Source organism: Psittacula echo, assembly GCF_963264785.1.
Source record: "Psittacula echo genome assembly, chromosome: 3".
In the NCBI taxonomy this organism is placed as follows: Eukaryota; Metazoa; Chordata; class Aves; order Psittaciformes; family Psittacidae; genus Psittacula; species Psittacula echo.
Window position 1 is genome coordinate 110,212,976 of NC_137736.1, and position 20,757 is coordinate 110,233,732.

Genomic DNA, 20,757 nt, shown 5'->3' on the forward strand with positions numbered 1-20,757 from the left:
TCTGCTTTTCAACTGCCTTTGCTAGAGCCATTGTTAACATAGCGTACCTTAGAAACAGTTTCTTAAAGAACTGTCCTGGTTTAGCAGTAGCAGTCATTTTTTCTACTTTTTAGTAGCTGATGCAGTGCTGTGGTTTTGACTTTCGGCCTGGGGATAATACTGATAAAACCGATGTTTTCAGTTGCTGGTCAGAATGTTTACTCTGACCAAGGACTTTGTGAGTCTCATGCTCTGCCAGGGAGAGGAGGAAGCCGGGAGGAAGCAGGGACAGGACACCTGACCCAAACTAGCCAAAGAGGTATTCCATACCACAGCATGTCATGCCCAGGGATGTAACTGCGAGTTACCCAGAAGGGCACGCGCTGCTCTGTCGGACTCGTTTTCGGCGGGTGGTATTGTATTCTCTTCCCTTGTTATTTCCTTTATCATTATTATTATTGGTGGTAGCAGTAGTGGTTTGTGTTATACCTTAGTTATTAAACTGTTCTTATCTCAACCCGTGGGAGTTACATTCTTTCGATTCTCCTCCCCATCCCTCGGGGGGGGGAGGGGGGGGGGGGAGTAGAAACTGTGTGGCTGACTTGCCGACTGGCTTAAACCATGACAAGAACACATGCCACTCAAATGAAACTTGGGCTATAGCATAAATACATGCGGTCTGTGCATACCTGTATGGGATGTATCGTTGCAACAGTGAAAATGCCAAACTCTGAATAATTAACTGCAGTGCAGGAAAAAAAAAATATGTTTCAATTAATATTTTTGCCAGTGATTACTTTCTAAGGTAAGTCTAGTAATCATAGAATCATAGAATACCAGGTTGGAAAGGACCTCAAGGATCACCTGGTCCAACCTTTCTTGGCAATGTGTGACCTAAACTGAATGTCCCAGCACCCTGTCCAGCTGAATCTTAGAAGTGTCCAGCACCAGGGAGTCCACAAGACAGCAATTGACCATACAAAGATGTAACAGCAGATTTAGAAGCTGTTTTATTGTTGTCTATGTTAAGGAATCTTTCTAACTCTTAGGAAACACATATTCTAGCTTTTCTCAAATATATAGTACAAATCTTTCCTTTGTATTGTTACTAAAAAGACCCACTATCTTTACACACATGAAAACAAGGATTCAGAGCACCTCAAAGCAGAAGGACTTCTGGATATCCATCTTAGCAACCTCCTTTATAAGATCACATGTATCTGCTCCATCCTTGGTAGATGTTTGCTTAAATTCTCATGATAACATCTATGAAAGGGATTCCACTATTTTCCTTAGTAATCTCTTACAACTCTTCCTTATTACTGCTGGGGAGCATTCTCCATTTGCTAAGGCAGTGTAACACATTATCTGTGGTGCCTGTGGAATCTCCTGCTTCTGAATATTTTCAGTGGTTGGACAAACACGTGTACAGTATGTTCTGATCTTCCCTCAGTGAAAGCAACTGTACCAAGGCTCTAACTAAATTTCCTCAGATCACAAAGTACCACAGTGTGATTCTGTGCAGCTCCTTAATTTAGAAGAGGTAATGTGTTCATTCAAACACTGGTGAAAAGCCCATTAAATTAAAATAAATAAGTTTTAGTCTGTTTTTGTTATTAGGTTTCAGTGATTGGTCTGGTATAAAATAAAACCAATCAGTTAGGTTTTTTGTCAGAATAAAATCAGAATACAGAGTAATACCAAGGAGAAAAAAAAAAAAAAAAAGCCAATAAAAAACAGTGCAGAAGAAAAATAACTGTTCTGCTGTTTGCATTTCAAGGCACACTGTAGAAGTTAGAAAACCATCCAACTGAAAACACTGTTACGTTCTTTATCACCGATACGATGTTTATTAGATTTTTTAATCACATCCTTTTATCTGTCAGAATATCTCCTGCCATATTTACCTGGTTATGTTTTCTTTACCATGTCATTAAAGAAGCATGTATGATTTTAGGAGAAATTAAACCAAAGGTATTATTAAAGTACTTCATAATGTGCCATGAATCAGAGAGTAATGTACAAAAAAAGAAATAAGAAGGTATTTTTAAACAGAATTACAAGTAAGTAAAATACTACATAAATGTAAAATCAAGACTTGCTAACTATAAGACCCTTTATTTCCATACCTTTAAGTCTGTGACTGTGAGAATTATTATTCAGTAATAGTGTAAAATCAAACATCCTCAATTTAAACATTTATGTAAAACTGCAAGAAAAGCTAACTCTGCTATAACCCTAAGGAATTAAGTGATTAAATTGTTTAAGTAGAAAGAAAACAGATGTTAGATAAACCTGTTATCCAATATCTTTTGGTAGCAGAATCCAAGTCTTTCCAAAGTTCAAGTCAATAGCAAATAGATTGAAACCACTTCTCTTCTTATCCACTGTATTGCTTTCTTGATAACTCAAAAGCCCAATAAACATCACTGTGTGTAGAAATGAAGTTTTATTATAATAAAATCTTGTAAATCCACCAAAGGAGCAATAAGAAAATAATTTCTTCTAGCAATAATTATTTTAAAGAGAAAATTTGCTGTAGTGTAATGATCCAGCCAGTGTAAAATACCATCTGATGCAGAAGACATCATCAAGTGAGCTGCCCTATCTTTTTAGAATCTTCCACATGGGAAGTATATAGACTCATGATCATTACTTGCATTTATTTGTACTATTTCAATTAAAGGCAAACTTAACTCCTTCTCTGTACATTCATATATGTTAGAATTGCTTTCATCCAGCAGTCAATACAATTTTATTTGTATTCTGACTAGAGCTGCCAAAATTATACAACCAAATTTTCCCCTCTGTCACGGAGTTTCAAAAGAGGGAGGAAGATTTCCAGGGCTCTCCTGACTCTGTCTTTTTCCTGTTCATACATGCCCCATAAAGTATGAAGCGTGTAAAGCTTTCCATTTTGGCACAAGGAATCTTTTGGTGGCCGGGGCAATCCAGGTTCACTGGGGGCCTATTTCTTCATGCTTCTTTTAAGACCTTTCTTTTCCTCTATACAAAAAACCTTGCCAGCTGATAATTGTTCACCCCCAAAGAAAGGGAATTTCTAGACACAGGGACCCTATATTCAAAAGATAATAGAGCAGTGGAACTTACGGAAGTGAGGGGGGTGGGATTCAGAAGGCGCCAGCACCAGCATTCCCCACAGGAAAGGGTCGAAGTTGTGCTGTGAAGAATCAGAATATTTTCTTTCTGTCCAGAATGTTTTAGTTTATGCTTATGAAGAACACCAAACCATAAACTTAATCCTAAAAAGGGGTGCAGGTCAACAGGCACAAGTTACATGAAGGAAAAGTCCAACACTTTTTTTTTTCCTAAATGCCAAAATAAGCTACATTAAACACTGGAAAAGGTTGCCCTTAAAAAAGCTGACATGGACGAATCTCCATTCTTAAAGATACTTCAAACTCAGCTGGGCAAGATCCTAACCAAGTTATCCAACATTCAAGTTGTCTGTGCTTTAAGGAAGAGATCATATCCAACCTGAATTATTCAATGCTAAGAAGTACAAAATACCTTTTACTACTTTCTGTGTTTCTTGATTTTTTGTATCATATTTTCCAAAGTATTCTTTCCTCTGTCCATCCTCTTGAAAGAAACCCTGTGCCACCAATATGATAAATACCTTCCATTCTCTTTTCTACAGCCATATTCTGCAATTGACTATTGATAATGAAATTAATCTTCTGTATGTTGAGAAGGTTTATATTACTACATAAAATTATAAGGTTTTATTTAAAAGCACACCTTGAATTAGATGAATCATCCAGTTTCATCAGTGCTCTGAAAACTATCCCTTTGAGTTCCTTTGTGCGGCATATGAATTGTAGTACAAGAAGAACAGTAATCTGCTGCAATAGCTTTTCTATTTGGGCCTTAATGAAGAAGAAAGGGTAAGCAGTATTACTATTTAAATGATTTCTTGACAACAGAAAAGGTACTTTCTGCAAAGAACTCCATATCACTTCAAAACAACAGTTATCCTAGTGCTATTTAATTACTTCACCATACAGTCACTACTGTCAAGGGTATTCACATTAGTGATTTGACAAAGATGTTCTTGAGTTGCAAACTTCAACTTGGTAATGCTTTGTTGGGATTTCTGCAGTTTGTGTTTGCTTGGGTTCTAATCTACTTCGATTTTGATACATAGGCCACAGATTTGGGACACTGAAAATGTATTTGGCAAGAGCAAAATATACACAGGAGAATTATCTTTGAATATTTTTTAAAAAACTTACACAAACACAAGAAGTGAAATCCACATAATCAATCTAGGTGATTCAAATATGAAACTTCAAAAACCTTTGATATACCATCAAATGTCTACAATGGACCTGGAATGTTGTAATTAGCCTACCTGGTAGACTGCCCAAAAGGCTAGGGAATATGGCCTGCTACACTTGGCACTGTGTCCTGCATGTGAACCCTGAGATACGGCAACAGTCCTGCACATCTCCACGGCCTGGTCTCGGTAGTTCTGTATATGTCACTCAAACAACAGCCAGAATAGCAGCAGCAGAAATCTATGCTTTCATCCATTCCCCTGGGAAATAATATGCCAGATACTAGCCCTACTGCAGCACTTTCTCTGCTATGTGGGTTTACTCATTTAACACAAACCTTTTTTATTGTATCCTACGAAGAAAACTTTTTTTAGCTATATCAGTTATGAAATATTTCTTTGTCACTCCTGACACTCTTATCACCCTGGAGCTCATTTCTCTTATTATATTACTAAGTCAGGATTGCATGGAATGCTCCTTACTTCATTTAATCATAAACCTTCATTATCTGAGCATCATAGCAGCTAAAAGTCAGATGAACCTGTGCATGTTTCTCTCCTGAGGACACAGGAGAGAAGTTCAGAACTTGGTATAATACAGCTCTGAAGCAGAAAGCATAACTGTTGAACAGTCAGATGTACAATACCGCTATACAATCTCTCAGGGATTAGGATCACAAGGACCATCTGTGGCTCTTTGCCAGCATTTAAACACAGAAATTACCTCCTTGTGTATATTTAGCATATGTACTAAAAAACAAGCTGGGCCTTATTTTAGCATGCTTGGGTAACTTTTATTAACTAATTTCCAGATTAGAATAGCAAGTTCTTCTGTATTGACTGTTACTTTACTTATGAGAACTAATTTAGGTTGTCTAACCAAAACCAAACCACAAATTACATTTCCATAAACCTTTATTCATCCTAGATATTTCTCACTGGTCTATAATTCTGGCAAACAAATCACCAAGAAGGTCTTTTAAAGGGAGCAGAATGCATACGCTACTGCAAAATGTTTCTCTGCAATTGTGACTTGATTGCGTATAGGCAGAAAACAGACTTAAAAATGCAGCCAAGCCTTTCAGTGATCAAAGAGCTTTTGGCATTTGTTTGACTATATGTTTTCAAGAATAAAAACTGTTTCCACTCAGTTTCAGGACTTTCCTTCATTTAGAAATTGAATTGCCCTTTTTTGTGCGTGTTTGATTAACTATAAACAATGTTTTGCCTGAAACACTTTAACAAACAGGTTGATTTTTCAGGGCTGAATTATGGAAAAGAAGAATAAATAGCATACTCTACCTGTGCTATGAAGTCTATTATTCTTGCCTTTCAGAGAGATAGGATTTTGCAATCTGTCCTGAAAACCAGTTTTCACAGGATTCTAAGGATTTGCATTTATTAATGCATAGGCCTAACAAAGAACTTATGAAAGACTAAAAAGATATTTTTTGAAATATACATTCATATTATTTAAACTTTGATGATTGAAGGAGGATTAAAAATAATCCTGTATCAATGGCCCATGTTTGTTTGTTCAATTCAGAACACAAAAGTAACACTCTTGTTTCTGTAATGAATACTTGTGTTGTATTGCGGAGCTGTGGGCTGTCTGCTTAAAGGATCATGATAGTTCTTTAAGGTCTTACGAGGTCTTTGTTTAGAACCTTACATTTAAATTATTTAAAGACCATCTGATGATTTATGCAAAAGTGCTTCCTTCTCCTGAAACACACTGTGACAGTTGCAACTGCTGTTGGTAATTATGCCTATAGGAAGTCTGTTAAACAGATGCTACACAGATGTCACATGGCAATCATTAATTTGGTAACATCAACAAATTATTTTTTATCATGTTATCTTCATACAAGTACTCTAAAAAGGGTTCTGATAGGTATTTTGGAAATTATGGAAGCAAGTCGATACACAAATAGAAAACATTTCTTACCCGGATGCTGTAAATGACATTGTGACTTTGGTTCATTTTTATCTTGCGTCAGTTCCATCCCAATAGCAAGCTGAAATGGATTTATTTACTTCAGTGTGGCAAAACTTAACAGCATATCTAATTTTAATCTGAAGGATTTTTTACTCAACAAATTCATCATCCTGGTAGAAACAAAGAAAGGTATTTTACAACAAAAAGAAAGCTGTAGATAATACCTAAAAAAAATACAAATTGATGAAGAGGTGAACATAAATAACACATAATTTTTGAAAAATAATAGAATCTGACAGCTTTAATTTTCAGTCCCCTAATCTCTTTGTATCACTACCACCTCTATCTTTTTGCCCTCTTACCTTGTATTCTCCACTTTCCTTGTATTTCCTCTTCTTCATAAAGCATGATCATTCCTCAAAATAACTAAGAGCAAAATAAGTAAAAACCTGGTGGGTATCTAGACAGCAACTTTATCTGTTAGTGTGCCTGCCTAACCTATAAAGACAGGGACTTTTATCATCTGGATTCATTTACAAAACAATGAACCTTCCATGGTAGTGATTTCTTGTTCCATCAGAATAGAATATTGCGTCCAAATACCAATTTATCACAGAGCAGCTGTTCATATGAGTCAGTTATAATAAAATATAATATCTACATCTTTCTTTTAAGTATTAATTACTTGCAAGAATTCTTTACAAATAGTAACTTAGAGTCTTGGACGTTTCATATGCATTTTGCAGGCTGCAAGACAGACAAAAGTGATTTTACGCATTACTGGCTAGTGATTTAGTGTCTGAATTGACATGCAGATTACATTTGTTCTGTTATCTACCAGTGGTATAATAAATCCAAAACTTGGTGCCTTTTCAAGTGCCCAGTACTGCAGGATCAGTACCTCAAAGCCTGAAGAGAGATGTCTGCTGTTTTACAGACTCCATTCACACTGTCGTAACCTGAAGGTGTATTATATAATGAATAATCTCATTTATACAAATCTAAGCAGGATCCAAGATGCCACATCATATACTGCCAAGAGCCATGCATCAATTACACAAAACAAAAGATTCAAATGCTCCCTTTACCTCTTGTTACTTTTATCCTTGCCAGCTGAATGCTCTGCTTAGCTATTGTGTAAAGGTCTGAGTGGAGAACAGTGCACTTACCACCTTCCCTCTGCTTAAGCAGTCTGCTGTGTACACGTGCTTGGAATATACTTACTCAGATGACAGACTCTGGACTAAGGACCAAGTTGCTTAACAGTGTAAAGGTGGTGATACCTTATGAAATACCTTGAAGATAATTTTAGGATTCCAGGATTCCAAACTGTCACACAGTGAGGAGCTTCTGGATTTATAAAGTAACTGAGAAGAGCACTTAAAGATCGTAATTTCAGATTTAGATACTGATAGTAAGTATTACCTGGAAAATAAAAACGTAAAGCCCAGTTTACAAATCAAACCTTCGGGCTTTCAGGATCCAATGAGCTTCAGTCAAGTTTTAGCATTAGGCTAAAAAAGAATATTGGAAAATAGGACTAAGCCTCTTTTGTAACTTTGAACACTTTACACAAACTGCTATATGAACTTTTTATATGAAGGGGTTTTGTTTTGGTTGTTTTTTTGAGAACGTTACTTGAACCCTGATCCTTCAGCATGCTTCTACTGCAGTTGAATGTTTGCTTTGTTTTGTTTTGTTTTGTTAATTGTTTTTAGATTAAAAACTAAGATTGCAAATGCAGAGACTGAATAAATAGGCACCAATTCATACAATGCCATTATGCTTGTCTATTATTTAACAGTAGAGTCAAAGTTTTGCGAGAAAATCCCGTCCTTATAATTGATTTATTTATGAATTACTATAAAGGCCCTAACATAGATAACTGCTGTCTACAAAGAGCAGTCCTGTGGGTTCAGGTAACAGCAAATTCCCCAAAACTCTACTCAGTTGTTGCTGTCACAAAGAACTATAAGGTGGAGCTGAGTCACATAAACTATTGTTCTATTAAATTACTTAAAAATTTAGACAAAATGTTGTGTGAAAGTCTACTACTGAAGACAAGAAGAAGTTTACATGTTCCAAGCACAGTTCTCTTTCCATTCTTGACCAATATATGAGTATAACCACTTAGTAATCAGTAGGTAACTAGCATAAAAACTCCACCAAAATTGACAATATTACAATTGCCTTTATTTACCTCCATTCTGTTCTAATATAGGTTATGGTAAATATGCTAGCTCTGCAATCCAATTAGTGCCATCAACACTGCACAATAACACAACCTGGAAATTCATTCCTCCTTAGAGGTATTTTGTGGATGAAACCTTTAATTTTACTAGGATCATTGCAAAACGATTAAACACTCATTTGTAATTTTGTAATTTTAACACTTGTTCAGAATTGAGAAATTCATAACTCATTGAGTCAACAGCTTCAATCTTGCACCTCAGAGTGCAGTATTCGGCCAAAGATGATAGGTTTGGGCATGGCATATTTGTTTCACATATACTAAGCATATTTCTGATTATCTAGAAAATGCAAACAGAAACTTATGAATAGTTGATACATTTCAGTTAAGGAAACATGCAAACCAGACTGAATTATATAAAGTAACAGGATAGTGAAATGGAGTACTCAAAAGAACACTTCCACTTGTTATATACAGTTTGGAACAAGAGCAAACAGCTGTAGAACCCTGTGAAAACAATTCAGTAGAACAAGATATATGAAAAATAGTGTTAAACTGCTTCTACACAACTCTAAATCAAGCTTTGAATGGAGCCTGCTCTTAACAGTTCCACAAACCAATATTTGTGCTCAATTACCATTTTGATTTTGCTTATGAGCAAAATTTTTGTCATTTTGTCTCTGAGGCCACTATCCAGCTAGGGCAGTAGCCCAAGGTAGCTATGTAATTTTCTCAGTTCAGGAGAAAGGAGGACATCTAACTTTAAAAAGACTGTAATGCTATCATCGACTGTAATGCTACCATTCACTAAGCCATGGGAAAGCTTTATGAAACATAGTAGTTTTTTGATACCAGAAGTGTCAAAAGGTTTAATTATCAAAAGATTTCCAAGGTTAAAGGCACTATTAACATTTGTTCTTTTACAACAGTAAGGAGCCTCCATTCCTTTCTTCCCTTTACCTCTCCCCCTTTATATTTTGTAATTTACAGAAAACTGACTTCTGGATATCCTTTGCCATAAGAAAGAGGTATGTCTGGTGGAATCTATGGAATTTATATTATAATGGCAACAGGAGGAGGAAATCTGAGTTTGCTGTACAGTTACAAGAATGATGTAGCTGTCAGAGCTCTGACTGCCTCTTGCCTTTCCAGAGGGCCTGGCTGCTTGGGCTCAGGACCAGTTTTGACCGTGCAGCTGTGGAGCCTTGAAAGAGAACTGTGGGAAGACTGAGCAGACTCCTGCCAGATTCTCCTTTGCCCAAGAGATGCCTTTGAGCTTAGGTCTTGCCCTTGCTCTCTTGGCTGAGCTATGCTGCCAATATGACCTGCATCCAGCTTCCCACCTCTTGGTTCTGACCCAGATCCTGTAAACTCAAGTTCCCAGTTTGACCTTGGACCTGCCAGAGAAGCCATAATGAGGAGCCAGTCTGGACTGACCCTGGCTACCATCACTATCAGTCACTGTCACCTGCTCTGCTTTTCCTATATGGGTACCATGGAAATAGATCTGCTGCAGTGGTGTAACTGCCCTGGCCTTGCTCACTTTCACTTCCAGCCCCATCCACCTTCCCTTTATGAAGCATCCGGCCCTTGCTGCTGGGTGCAAGGGCTGCATCCATGTGTGCACTCAGCACACTTCATCAGCAAACCCCACATCAGGCTGAGAATTTCCCAGCTACTTTCTGCAAGGGAAAGGGATGCTGGGGAGGTTAAGGATAACAGGAAGGGATTCTGCAAGTACATAGCAAATAAAAGACAGACTAGGGACAACGTAGGCCCCCTCTGGAAGGTATCGGGAGAACTGGCTACCCTGGATTTGGAGAAGGCTGAGGTTCTTAATGACTTCTTTGCCTCAGTTTTCACTGGCAAAGGCTCTGACCACACCACCCAACTCTTGGAAGGCAGACGCAGGGACTGTGAGAATGAAGACCCTAGGCCCACTGTAGGAGAGGATCTGGTTTGAGACCATCTTAAAAACCTAAATGTACACAACTCCATGGGACCTGACGAAATCCATCCGCGGGTCCTGAAGCAGCTGGCAAATGAAGTTGCTAAGCCACTGGCCATCATATTTCAAAAATCATGGCAGTCAGGTGAAGTTCCCAATGACTGGAAAAAGGGAAATATAACCCCCATTTTCAAGAAGGGGAAAATGGATGACCCGGGGCATTACAGACCAGTCAGTCTCACCTCTGTGCCTGGCAAAATCCTGGAGCAAATTCTCCTGGAAGACATGCTAAGGCACATGAAAAACAAGGAGAGGGTTGGTGACAGCCAACATGGCTTCACTAAGGGGAAATCCTGCCTGACCAATTTGGTGGCCTTCTATGATGGGGCTACAGAATGGATGGACAGGGGCAGAGCAGTTGATGTCATCTACCTGGATTGTGCAAAGCGTTCGACACTGTCCCACATGACATCCTTGTCTCTAAATTGAAGAGACATCAATTTGATGGGTGGACCACTCAGTGGATAAAGAACTGGCTGGATGGCCGCACGCAAAGAGTTGTGGTCAATGGCTCGATGTCCGGCTGGAGACCAGTAACGAGTGGTGTCCCTCAGGGATCAGTGTTGGGACCAGTCTTGTTCAACATCTTTGTCGGTGACATGGACAGTGGGATTGAGTGCGCCCTCAGCAAGTTTGCCGATGACACCAAGCTGTGTGGTTCGGTTGATACGCCGGAGGGAAGGGATGCCATCCAGAGGGACCTTGACACGCTTGTGAGGTGGGCTGATGCCAACCTGATGAAGTTTAACAATGCCAAGTGCAAGGTCCTACACCTGGGTCAGAGCAATCCCAGGCACAGCTACAGGTTGGGCAGAGAAGAGATTCAAAGCAGCCCTGTGGAGAAGGACTTGGGGGTGTTGGTCGATGAGAAAATGAACATGAGCCAGCTTCAGTGTGCGCTCACAGCCCAGAAAGCCAACTGTATCCTGGGCTGCATCAAGAGGAGTGTGACCAGCAGGTCAAAGGAGGTGATCCTGCCCCTCTACTCTGCTCTTGTGAGACCTCACTTGGAGTATTGTGTGCAGTTCTGGTGTGCTCAACATAAAAAGGACATGGAACTGTTGGAACAAGTCCAGAGGATGGCCACGAGGATGGATCAGGGGACTGGAGCACTTCCCGTATGAAGATAGGCTGAGAAAGTTGGGGCTGTTCAGCCTGGAGAAGAGAAGGCTGCGTGGAGACCTCATAGCAGCCTTCCAGTATCTGAAGTGGGGTTATAGGGATGCTGGGGATGGACTATTCATTAGGGACTGTAGTGACAGGACAAGGGGTAATGGGCTCAAACTTAAACAGGGGAAGTTTAGATTGGATATAAGGAAGAAATTCTTTACTGTGAGGGCGGTGAGACACTGGAATAGGTTGCCCAGGGAGGTTGTGAGTGCTCCATCCTTGGTGGTGTTCAAGGCCAGGTTAGATGAGGCCTTGGGTGACATGCTTTAGTGTGAGGTGTCCCTGCCCATGGCAGGTGGGTTGGAACTAGATGATCTTAAGGTCCTTTCCAACCCTTAATATTCTATCATTCTGTGATTCTAAATATGAGATAATAGACTGACTTGCAGCAGAATAACTGAACTCCCAATTGACTCAACTCTTGGCCCGCTTAAAAATGAAGGAATAACACAGGAGCTAAGGGAGCGTTATGGGGTAGATCCTTGGAGATTCCCCTAGGCAGGACACCTGTGCTTAGACCAACTGAAAGATGTTACCTGACCAGAGGTACTGGCTAACTTCTTGCACTAACAGTCCAGTCAGTCCAGACAACTTCCCCAGGCAGTTTGTGCTGCAAGTGTAGGAACAGACCAAGCTGTACATAAATCAGTAGATTTAAGTAGTCTCTAGAAACTATCTATGCATATACAGGAAGGAAAGGGTAAACAGAACAGTCTTTGCATACAGTTAAAATAGCTTAGATGTATTTTGTGCACAGTTTAAGATAATTGATAGAAATTGCTGATGCACATGCTGGAAGAGTTACTAGGGTTAGCTGGATGATAACAGTCCTATGATTCTCATTTGATCCAGCTGAAGATGCAATCACAACAATGATTGCAATGGAAACTCCTGGCACCATCTGGACAGCAACTGGTCTACCTGTTGAAAACAATTCTCCATGAGTATTACTCTGACTGTAAGATTCCAATAAATTACTGTTTCAGACTGACAGCCTGTCGCTAGCTGTGCAAAGTATCCTGTCAATATATCCAGTGAGCATGTTCAAAACTGGTGTAGCACAGTACAGGTCAGGGTTTACTAGCAATCTGGAAAAGTTACCTGACACAGGTCCTGTTTTCTATGTAACAGCTTTTTGGAAACTTTATTGTCTATTTCAGTTTTGTGACGTGTAACTTGATAGAATTTCATCATCTCTTGTAGTGCCGCCTCACCAGCTCCTTCATCCAGTGCATTCTTTATCTGGAGTAAAATACCTTCTATTTTATCCACCTTTAAAACAAGAGATTATTAAACTGAAAGCTATTGCAAAATTGCAGGAAGAGCACAAAGCAATAAATACAGAAAATGGATCATTTTGTTGCACACTGAAATAAAACTTTAGCTCTTGTTAGTGCAATATCCACAAAATATTTTCTTGCAGCTAAGACATGAAAATAGTATTTAAAAGTTGGATATTACTCTGCCCTTATGCTGGGCTACTTGCAAAGTACCTCAAGCAGTAAAATAAAATGGAATATGAATCAGATTGAAAGAAAATGTTCCTTAACATCTTGTCAATTCATATTGTCAGCTTTAATGCATTGATGAAATAGCAGAAAGTAGAGGATAGATTTCTAACTAAATATCTAACTGCACTAGTTCACCCTAAAATGTATAAAGCAGACTAGAAGTCCTGTTTGTAAAATGCAACCTACAGAAGAATTGAAAGTAGTTCTAGACAGTTCATCCAGACAGACAGGATATAGATTTGCTTCTGTCTTTATATTCCTTCTCAACTGGAAATTTTTCCAGAATACTATGTATTTTTTTCTCTTCTTGAGGCAGGAGGAAAAAAGCAAAATGCTTTTTACTCTACATGAACCACAGGCAACCGCTAGTAAAATGTTGACATTAGAGGCTGCATGGCAACGTCTTACTGCAGTTCAATATTGATTCAAGACTGGCCTCTGTCTCACAAATGCCTTTGGGAAAAAAATGGAGTGTTAATCTAACTGAACAGCAATCCATTTCCTAATTGTTATGTTTCAGAAATACAGAGAGTACACAGAGGTGTGGGGCTGTTTTTTTCCTTTCAATACAAATACTATTCATCTGAAAATTAATTATAAGTGGGAGGAGTTAGTGAAAACAGTTTTATCATATTCTTACAGATCAATGCATTGAGATACAGAATCTTTTAGGTTCTTCTTCTGTGGTTCAGCTTTTGCAAAAGTTACCAATGATTGAACATTATTAATCAAATATTTATAGAATTTCACCTACCTGAAATATGTTAAGAATCTTAATATTCAAACAATTGCACCTCATATAAAGCATTTACCACAAATAGCGTTTCCTTATGTCTTTGCTGATTTATGCAATGTACTTGCTACTGTCTCACATAGTAGTACACATAATACTACATAAATAGAACCTACATAAATATGTATGATTTCCACATCAGAAAGTGAAAGGAGTATTCTTCTACCATACATCAAATGAAGAGCATCAAAAGTGAGTTTCATGTTATAAGGTTAGGGCAAAGTCATTCCAGAATTGGCGACCTACTGGCAAAGCTCTTCCAGTTCAAAACCAACATAGTCTTTATGTAATTCTGCCTTCAGTGATAACAGAGATGGAAAAACTTTTACCTTAAACAGTCACTTTGTTGGCTCTTTGTTAAATTATATGAACTTAAATTACATGAGTAAACATTATCCTCTTAAATGTCTAGGGAGCAAAGTGAAAGAATTGAGGTATGTGGGAAAGTGGAATGAAATGAACCATAGACATAACACAGGGATAAATAGGCAGTTACTCTTAATAACAGCTGTAATCTCCAAAGGCCTTTATGAGTAGCTGCGTGTTAATTACATGAGTCTGATAATGCAGACAGAGACTATAATTAAAACTATTTTTCCATTGTAAGAGAATGGCTGACTGAAATACAGTTGAAATATACTGGCATTAGACAGTAACCTGCTATTATGCACTGCTTTCTATGGCTATCTTGACTTATCTCATGGAAGTGATCCTCCCGTAAGAATTGTGTTAATTGCTGTAAAACAGAAAAGACAGTCACCTACCCCAGGGTGTACAGCATGTTTTTAGTGTCATGATTCTAAAGTAAAATTTGAGATAAAAACATCTGAAGCATGGGTTTGTTGAAGAGCATGAGTATAAAAAGTGTAATTACCAACCCAAATCTAAAACAAAACATACATGTTTGCTAGGAAGAAAATTACTTCTAACAGCATTTAGGTATTCATCCTCCCAGAGTAATAAGAATTAGCTTAACCTCATTTAAGCTTATGTAGTTTACTGATTCAAGCAGTAAACTATCCAGGTGGCCAATAGCTTCTGCCTAGATCAGTTCCACAAAATCACTAACTTAGAATCATAGTATGGTTTGCATTGGAAGGGATCTTAAAGCTCATCTAGTTCCAACCCCCTGCAATAGACAGGGACACCTTCCACTAGACCAGGTTGCTCAAAGCCCCATCCAACCTGGCCTCGAACACTGCCAGGGATGGGGCAGCCACAGCTTCTCTGGGCAACCTGTGCCAGGGCCTCACCACCCTCATAGTGAACAATTTTTTCCTAATGTCTAATCTAAATCAACCCTTTTTCAGCTTAAAGCCATCATGAGCCACTTTCTGATGTAAAACACTTGAATAACTGGCTTCTTCTAGAAGTAACAGCAGTAAAATAACCACAATTCAGTGAAGAGACAAAAATGCAAGTCATGGCAGTGATGTTCTTACACAGATAATTAAACTTTCCTATTCCCATAAACAATGCAGTGCACAGTGCTCATTCATGCTTAGTATAATTTCTTCAGTCCCATCGAACTGAAGGGAAGGTTTGCTATTATGAATTCTTTCAAGAACAGAGCAAAACAGGACAGATGGCCATGACCTGTTTTGAAAACTGAGACAGGAAGTCTTGGAGAAGACAGAAATTGATCTGCTTGATACCGTTATCAGTGCATGGTACTATTAGGTACATGGACAAAATAGTCTGCAGACCCCATCACTTCCTTTAAAAGAACATGTGGTTCAACAATGACCATCTCTAGCAGATGACACTAGATTGATAGTCCAGAAAGCTCTAGTGGGAAACACTTCACTCCTGTGAAAACAAAAATTTGGAGCAGCAAAGCTACAAGAGAATAGAGAAGCCATGAAAATTAGTGCAATTCGTGCATCAAAGAGTTGTGAAAACAGATGTTTCCCTCTTCTTCTGAGGAACATTGTCAGAGTATTTACTTGAGCTTTTTTCTCACTGTTCTACAACTCCAGAAGCTACCATTAAACTTGATGCCGTTAAAATCATAAAGCTTGAGCCATACTAATGCCTGCCAAAGCTTTGCATGCATTATGAAGCTGGACTCTAAGTGTACTCTGAGATAGAAAAATGTAAAATCAGTTTCCACAGACAGATCTGAATATAAGGAAAAAAACAACCACCAAAGCCAGCAAATCTGCACTAAATTCATACACACAGAACGACAGTATTTATGGGCTTGTTTATGAGCTTGCCATATTGCTAGATAAAGGAAGGAGAAAACAAATATCACTTTCAGGTGGCAGAAGTAACAGATATTATGCCTTCACTATTAAGTTAGATAATTCCCTCTCACTGGCATGTGAATACTTACATTGTTAAGGCATTAGCATGTTCCTCTGCATACTTCAGGCTTCTGCCAACTCACATCCTCCCAGTTTCCAGGCACAGTCTGGGAGATAGAACATCACCATGACCATTCCCATTAGGCAGACTGGGTATGAGCACTCTGTTCTGAGGGCCAAGAGGGTTCACTAGTACAGGTGTAGGCCAACCCATGCTAGCTGGCCACAGTTCCTGCAAGCATTCCTAGGCATGTAATGTACCAGTAGAGATTCAGCTCACTGATTGCACTAATATAATGTGCATATAATGGAAACAGGCTCTTTGATTTATCCATCCTGCTTGTTCAACATATGTTCAAAATAAAAACCTGTATTTAAATAAAAAGCTGCACTATCACAGATTTCTCACTCTACAACCATCTCTTCCTCACTCTCTAATCAGATGCTTGCTTTAACAATAACATAACCAAAACCCAATTCAGTGATGCGTTTCCTTATTCAGAGTTTCCCCTCTGACAGTGAAAGAAAAACAGCATGGCAGTTTCATCCAGGGAAAGTATCTCCCTGGTTCTTTTGAGGAGGGAGTATATTGCTGTTAATTTATCTCAGTACTACAGAGCTAGATGCATTAAAAATGTAAATTGAATATTTCTGTTTAAATATTGAACAGAGCCATGATCTGTACAATTCTTATTTCTCTACATGAGGCAAGATTATCACTCTACAACACTTGCACCACTTGATATTTTCCCACTGAGATCTTTGAAATAAATCTGTAACTTGTGATTAAGCACAAAATTAATTACTTGTCCTGGTTTTGGCTGGGATAATTTTCTCCCCAGTAGCTGGTGCAGTGCTGTGTGTTGGCTTCAGTCTGAGGACAACCCTAAACCTAAACACACCCTCTGGTATATAACGAAGATTTACAAAAAGGAATAGTGTAGCAGCGAATACTGTAGAAGTGGAAGTGCTGGAGAGGTAGGGAAGAGATGGAAGTAGGGGGACTGCTTCCCTTCTCAGCACTGTCAACCTGAATTGTCTGTAAAGCAACCTAAATGAAAATCATCTGTGTGTCACTTGTGACAAACCATGCTAAGATATGAGAGGCTGGGAAAGTTTTATTTAGACAGGAGTAGAATTTATAACAATAAAATATAAAAGCAGTTTCTAGTTAAAGCGATTGAAATGTATCATCAATGTATATTTGTTTTCCTAGATTCTTGTGAGTGCAAAATTATCTTAAAAACTGGTGAGAATGACAGTTGTAGTGTAAATGAGAACACTATACAGAGCACTAAGCTCTTTATACAGCCTATGAGCTCCTCAGCATGTTACAGGTTTTCTAGGGTTTCAGAGCCCTTCAGTGGTAAATGAGTGTTAAGTGTGAGCTAGAGAGCCTTATGACAGGGTGAGTACAGACAGAAGCCCAAACCACTGCCCCCAGGAAGCTTTTTTGAAGCACAGTGCCCAGTGCAGTTCTCTCTGAAAGGCATTCTGAGGGCACACCTCAAAACCACTCTGAGGAATTAATCAGCTGTCGTGGTTTAGCAGTAGCAGTCATTTTTTCTCCTTCTTAGTAGCAGGTGCAGCGCTGTGGTTTTGACTTTCGGCCTGGGAATAATACTGATAAAGCCGATGTTTTCAGTTGCTGGTCAGAATTTTTACTCTGACCAAGGACTTTGTGAGTCTCATGCTCTGCCAGGGAGGAGGGGAAGCTGGGAGGAAGCAGAGACAGGACACCTGACCCAAACTAGCCAAAGAGGTATTCCATACCACAGCACATCATGCCCAGGATGTAGAACTGAGAGTTTCCGGAAGGGCTAGAACGCTGCTGGGGTGGAGGCGAGATATCGGCCGGTGAGGTGTTGTGTTCTCTTCCCTTGTTATTTCCTCTATCATTATTATTATTGGTGGCAGCAGTAGTGATTTGTGTTATACCTTAGTTACTGGACTGTTCCTATCTCAACCCGTGGGAGTTGCATTCTTTCGATTCTCCTCCCCGTCCCTCCAGGAGGGGGAAGAAAGGGGGGGGGGGGGAGGAAGTAGACTGCGTGGTTCTGATTTACAGCTTGGACTTAAACCACAACATCAGCATAAGGCAGCTCTTGACAACTGAAAGATTTGGCTTAAAATTGCATTGCTGCTCCAAGCCAAACTGCTAATACATACACGCTGCTAATGCTACAGTAACGAGCATAAAGAGAACATATGCTTGTAAAACAAAATACTCAGGTCATAAATTCTTTCAATCTCAGTACACCATGTCCTTATCTCATCCAGAGGGTTAGTATCAGTGTCACTGGTAAAGACTTTGGGTTTAGTCTACTTGTATTTCTGGAAAACCTACTTCATGATGTAAATTTTCCACAATGACTTAAGGCCAAATAATTTTATTTGTGAGATAACTGGACAAAACTGACACTTTAGAATACTTGGACTCTCCAAATTCAACCTGGACTCACACGATGAGGGAGAACAAATAACAAATTGCTTGTCTGAAAGTAAAAATAATGTGAAAGGAAACCAGTTCTTATGTTAGCCAAAAATGTCTGATATTAAGTGGCCTCTCTCTTGGGGAGGCTATTCGCAGCAAAAATTACCTTTCTCCAACTTAATGAGATGTGGATGATTTTCTGGCAAAGAACGGCCACGCACCCAGGTCAGCAAGTGCCTCCGTGGAGCTTGACATGGATTCAGGGTCATCCAAGAGCGAAGGAGGACACGAATAAGGGAGTGAGAAAGCAAGATAAGAAGGAGCTGGAATTTACTGAGTTGCTAAATTGTGGACTGTGGGCAAGCTTTGAAGGTCAGGTTCTCATACCTGTCCTTAACCAATTATATGCTAGTTGTTAAGGGCCTTAAAGATATGTATCCAACCACAATGTACCACATTACTGTAAACAGTTTTGAGCTACAATATATAAGGAGCTGATACTTTGTATTAAATGGCTTTTGTCTGATCACACTGATCTCCAACTGAGTCCATTCCATGACAATGAGAGCTCCCACATACTGCAAATTCTAATTAAGCTTCTGTCCTCCTACTTCTATAAGTAGACAACATTTACATTAAAGATTGCAAAGAAAGAAAGCTGATGCTGTTTGAACTACTTGCATTTATTTACCATGTCACATTTTCACGCATCATGTATGAGCAAATGAGGAAACATTTATTAGAACAGTTTCTTAACTAGTTTCTTAGGACAAAAAAAACCCCAAATACGCCAACAACATAGAAAATCAACACTATCAGACAAAATTTTATACACGTCTATATAATTTCATCTGAGAAAAGTATTCTGTGTGAAGGGCCCAAATCATTTACTGCACTATATATCTGAAAGAAGTGGCAGCTCTAATGGTAATATGTACATTTAGGTTGGGCAGATGGCAGATCAAAGGGCACATGATCTCCTTATATATGTCTATTTTGTAGCTCTTTTTTATTTATTTTTTCTTTTATGAATTAGCAGTGCTTTTGGCATAAAACTATTCACTGCTCACAGAAAACCCCCCAACTCTCCATTATTAACTAAGAGGTTTTCATGAGGTACTATGTTATCTAAAGTAATTAAAATCTTGCACAATACAGCCTTGTTATAACTTGGCTTTTTGGGAAAATTTGCTTTGTGATGCTTTTATCAACTTTATTTTGAAGCTTGTCACAAACAAGATAGATAGATTAATTTGAGGCATATACAAGGGCAAATGTGCCACTGCCAAAAACTTCCTTTAATAACCATAGTATAGAACTGGGCACTGCTTTCCTCTTCACTAGAGCTCTGTGGGCACTGGTTTCCCCAATATATTCTCTAAAGCAGACTCTGGATACTGCTGAAGTATCACCAGAAGTTGTCTCATCAGGAAATTATGAACTCCATTTGCACAGCCAAAACAAAAAGCTTATTAGAAGGCAATGAAATACATACAAATAATTGCAAGCATCAGCCTGGTTATACATCTTATCTCATCTGGAAAACACCAGAAGAAACTGAAATTGGTAGCTGCATCTGATGCAAAATTCCACAAAAATATTTTATGTTACATTTGCTTATGAAAATCAAGCTGCTAAGAACTGAGAAAAAAATTATTGTGAGGACTGATCTGTAAATAAACCATAGGTCATCCAGTAAGCACAGAAGGAATGCATAAGCTTGAGGAATTCATTTCCTCCAAGTCTGTCTACAAATACACCCCCCCTTCTCTGTTCCCAGCACGAGAGGTTTCAAACGACCCCTGATCATCTTTAGGTGGTTCTGAGGGGCCCAAATGGTTTACACTCACCTGTTCAGGGATCTTCCCTCCCTGGAGGATCTTCCTGCTTCTCCAACAGCGTGAGGTATAACTGGAGAGAGAAGCTGGCTGTTGTAGGCATGGAGAGCTAGGACACACTAGTAGCTCCTTGTAAAATGCCCGAAGGGACAGACACCCTGCCAAATAAATAAATCAAGCAAAGTGTAGTCTCCTGCAGCATAAGAGGCAGTAATTCTTGATGCACTTAAAGGAGAAGGAAATTGTCGCTGCTAAAGCACAACTGAACTTTCAAATATTTGTCAG

The 20,757-nt window shown here is 39.0% G+C and overlaps 1 protein-coding gene across 1 annotated transcript; it reads right to left on the reverse strand.

Annotated features, from left to right (window-relative positions):
* Positions 1-6,265: 6,265 nt before the first annotated feature.
* On the reverse strand, positions 6,266-18,903 carry PARP4 (poly(ADP-ribose) polymerase family member 4; the record flags this gene model as incomplete). The annotated part of the gene is given in 11 exon segments (XM_080613564.1): positions 6,266-6,367; positions 6,371-6,388; positions 7,120-7,134; positions 7,137-7,205; positions 7,209-7,235; positions 7,237-7,300; positions 8,610-8,749; positions 12,689-12,859; positions 14,868-14,933; positions 14,937-14,959; positions 18,801-18,903. Coding segments are annotated over 11 exon segments (798 nt in total).
* Positions 18,904-20,757: the final 1,854 nt, after the last annotated feature.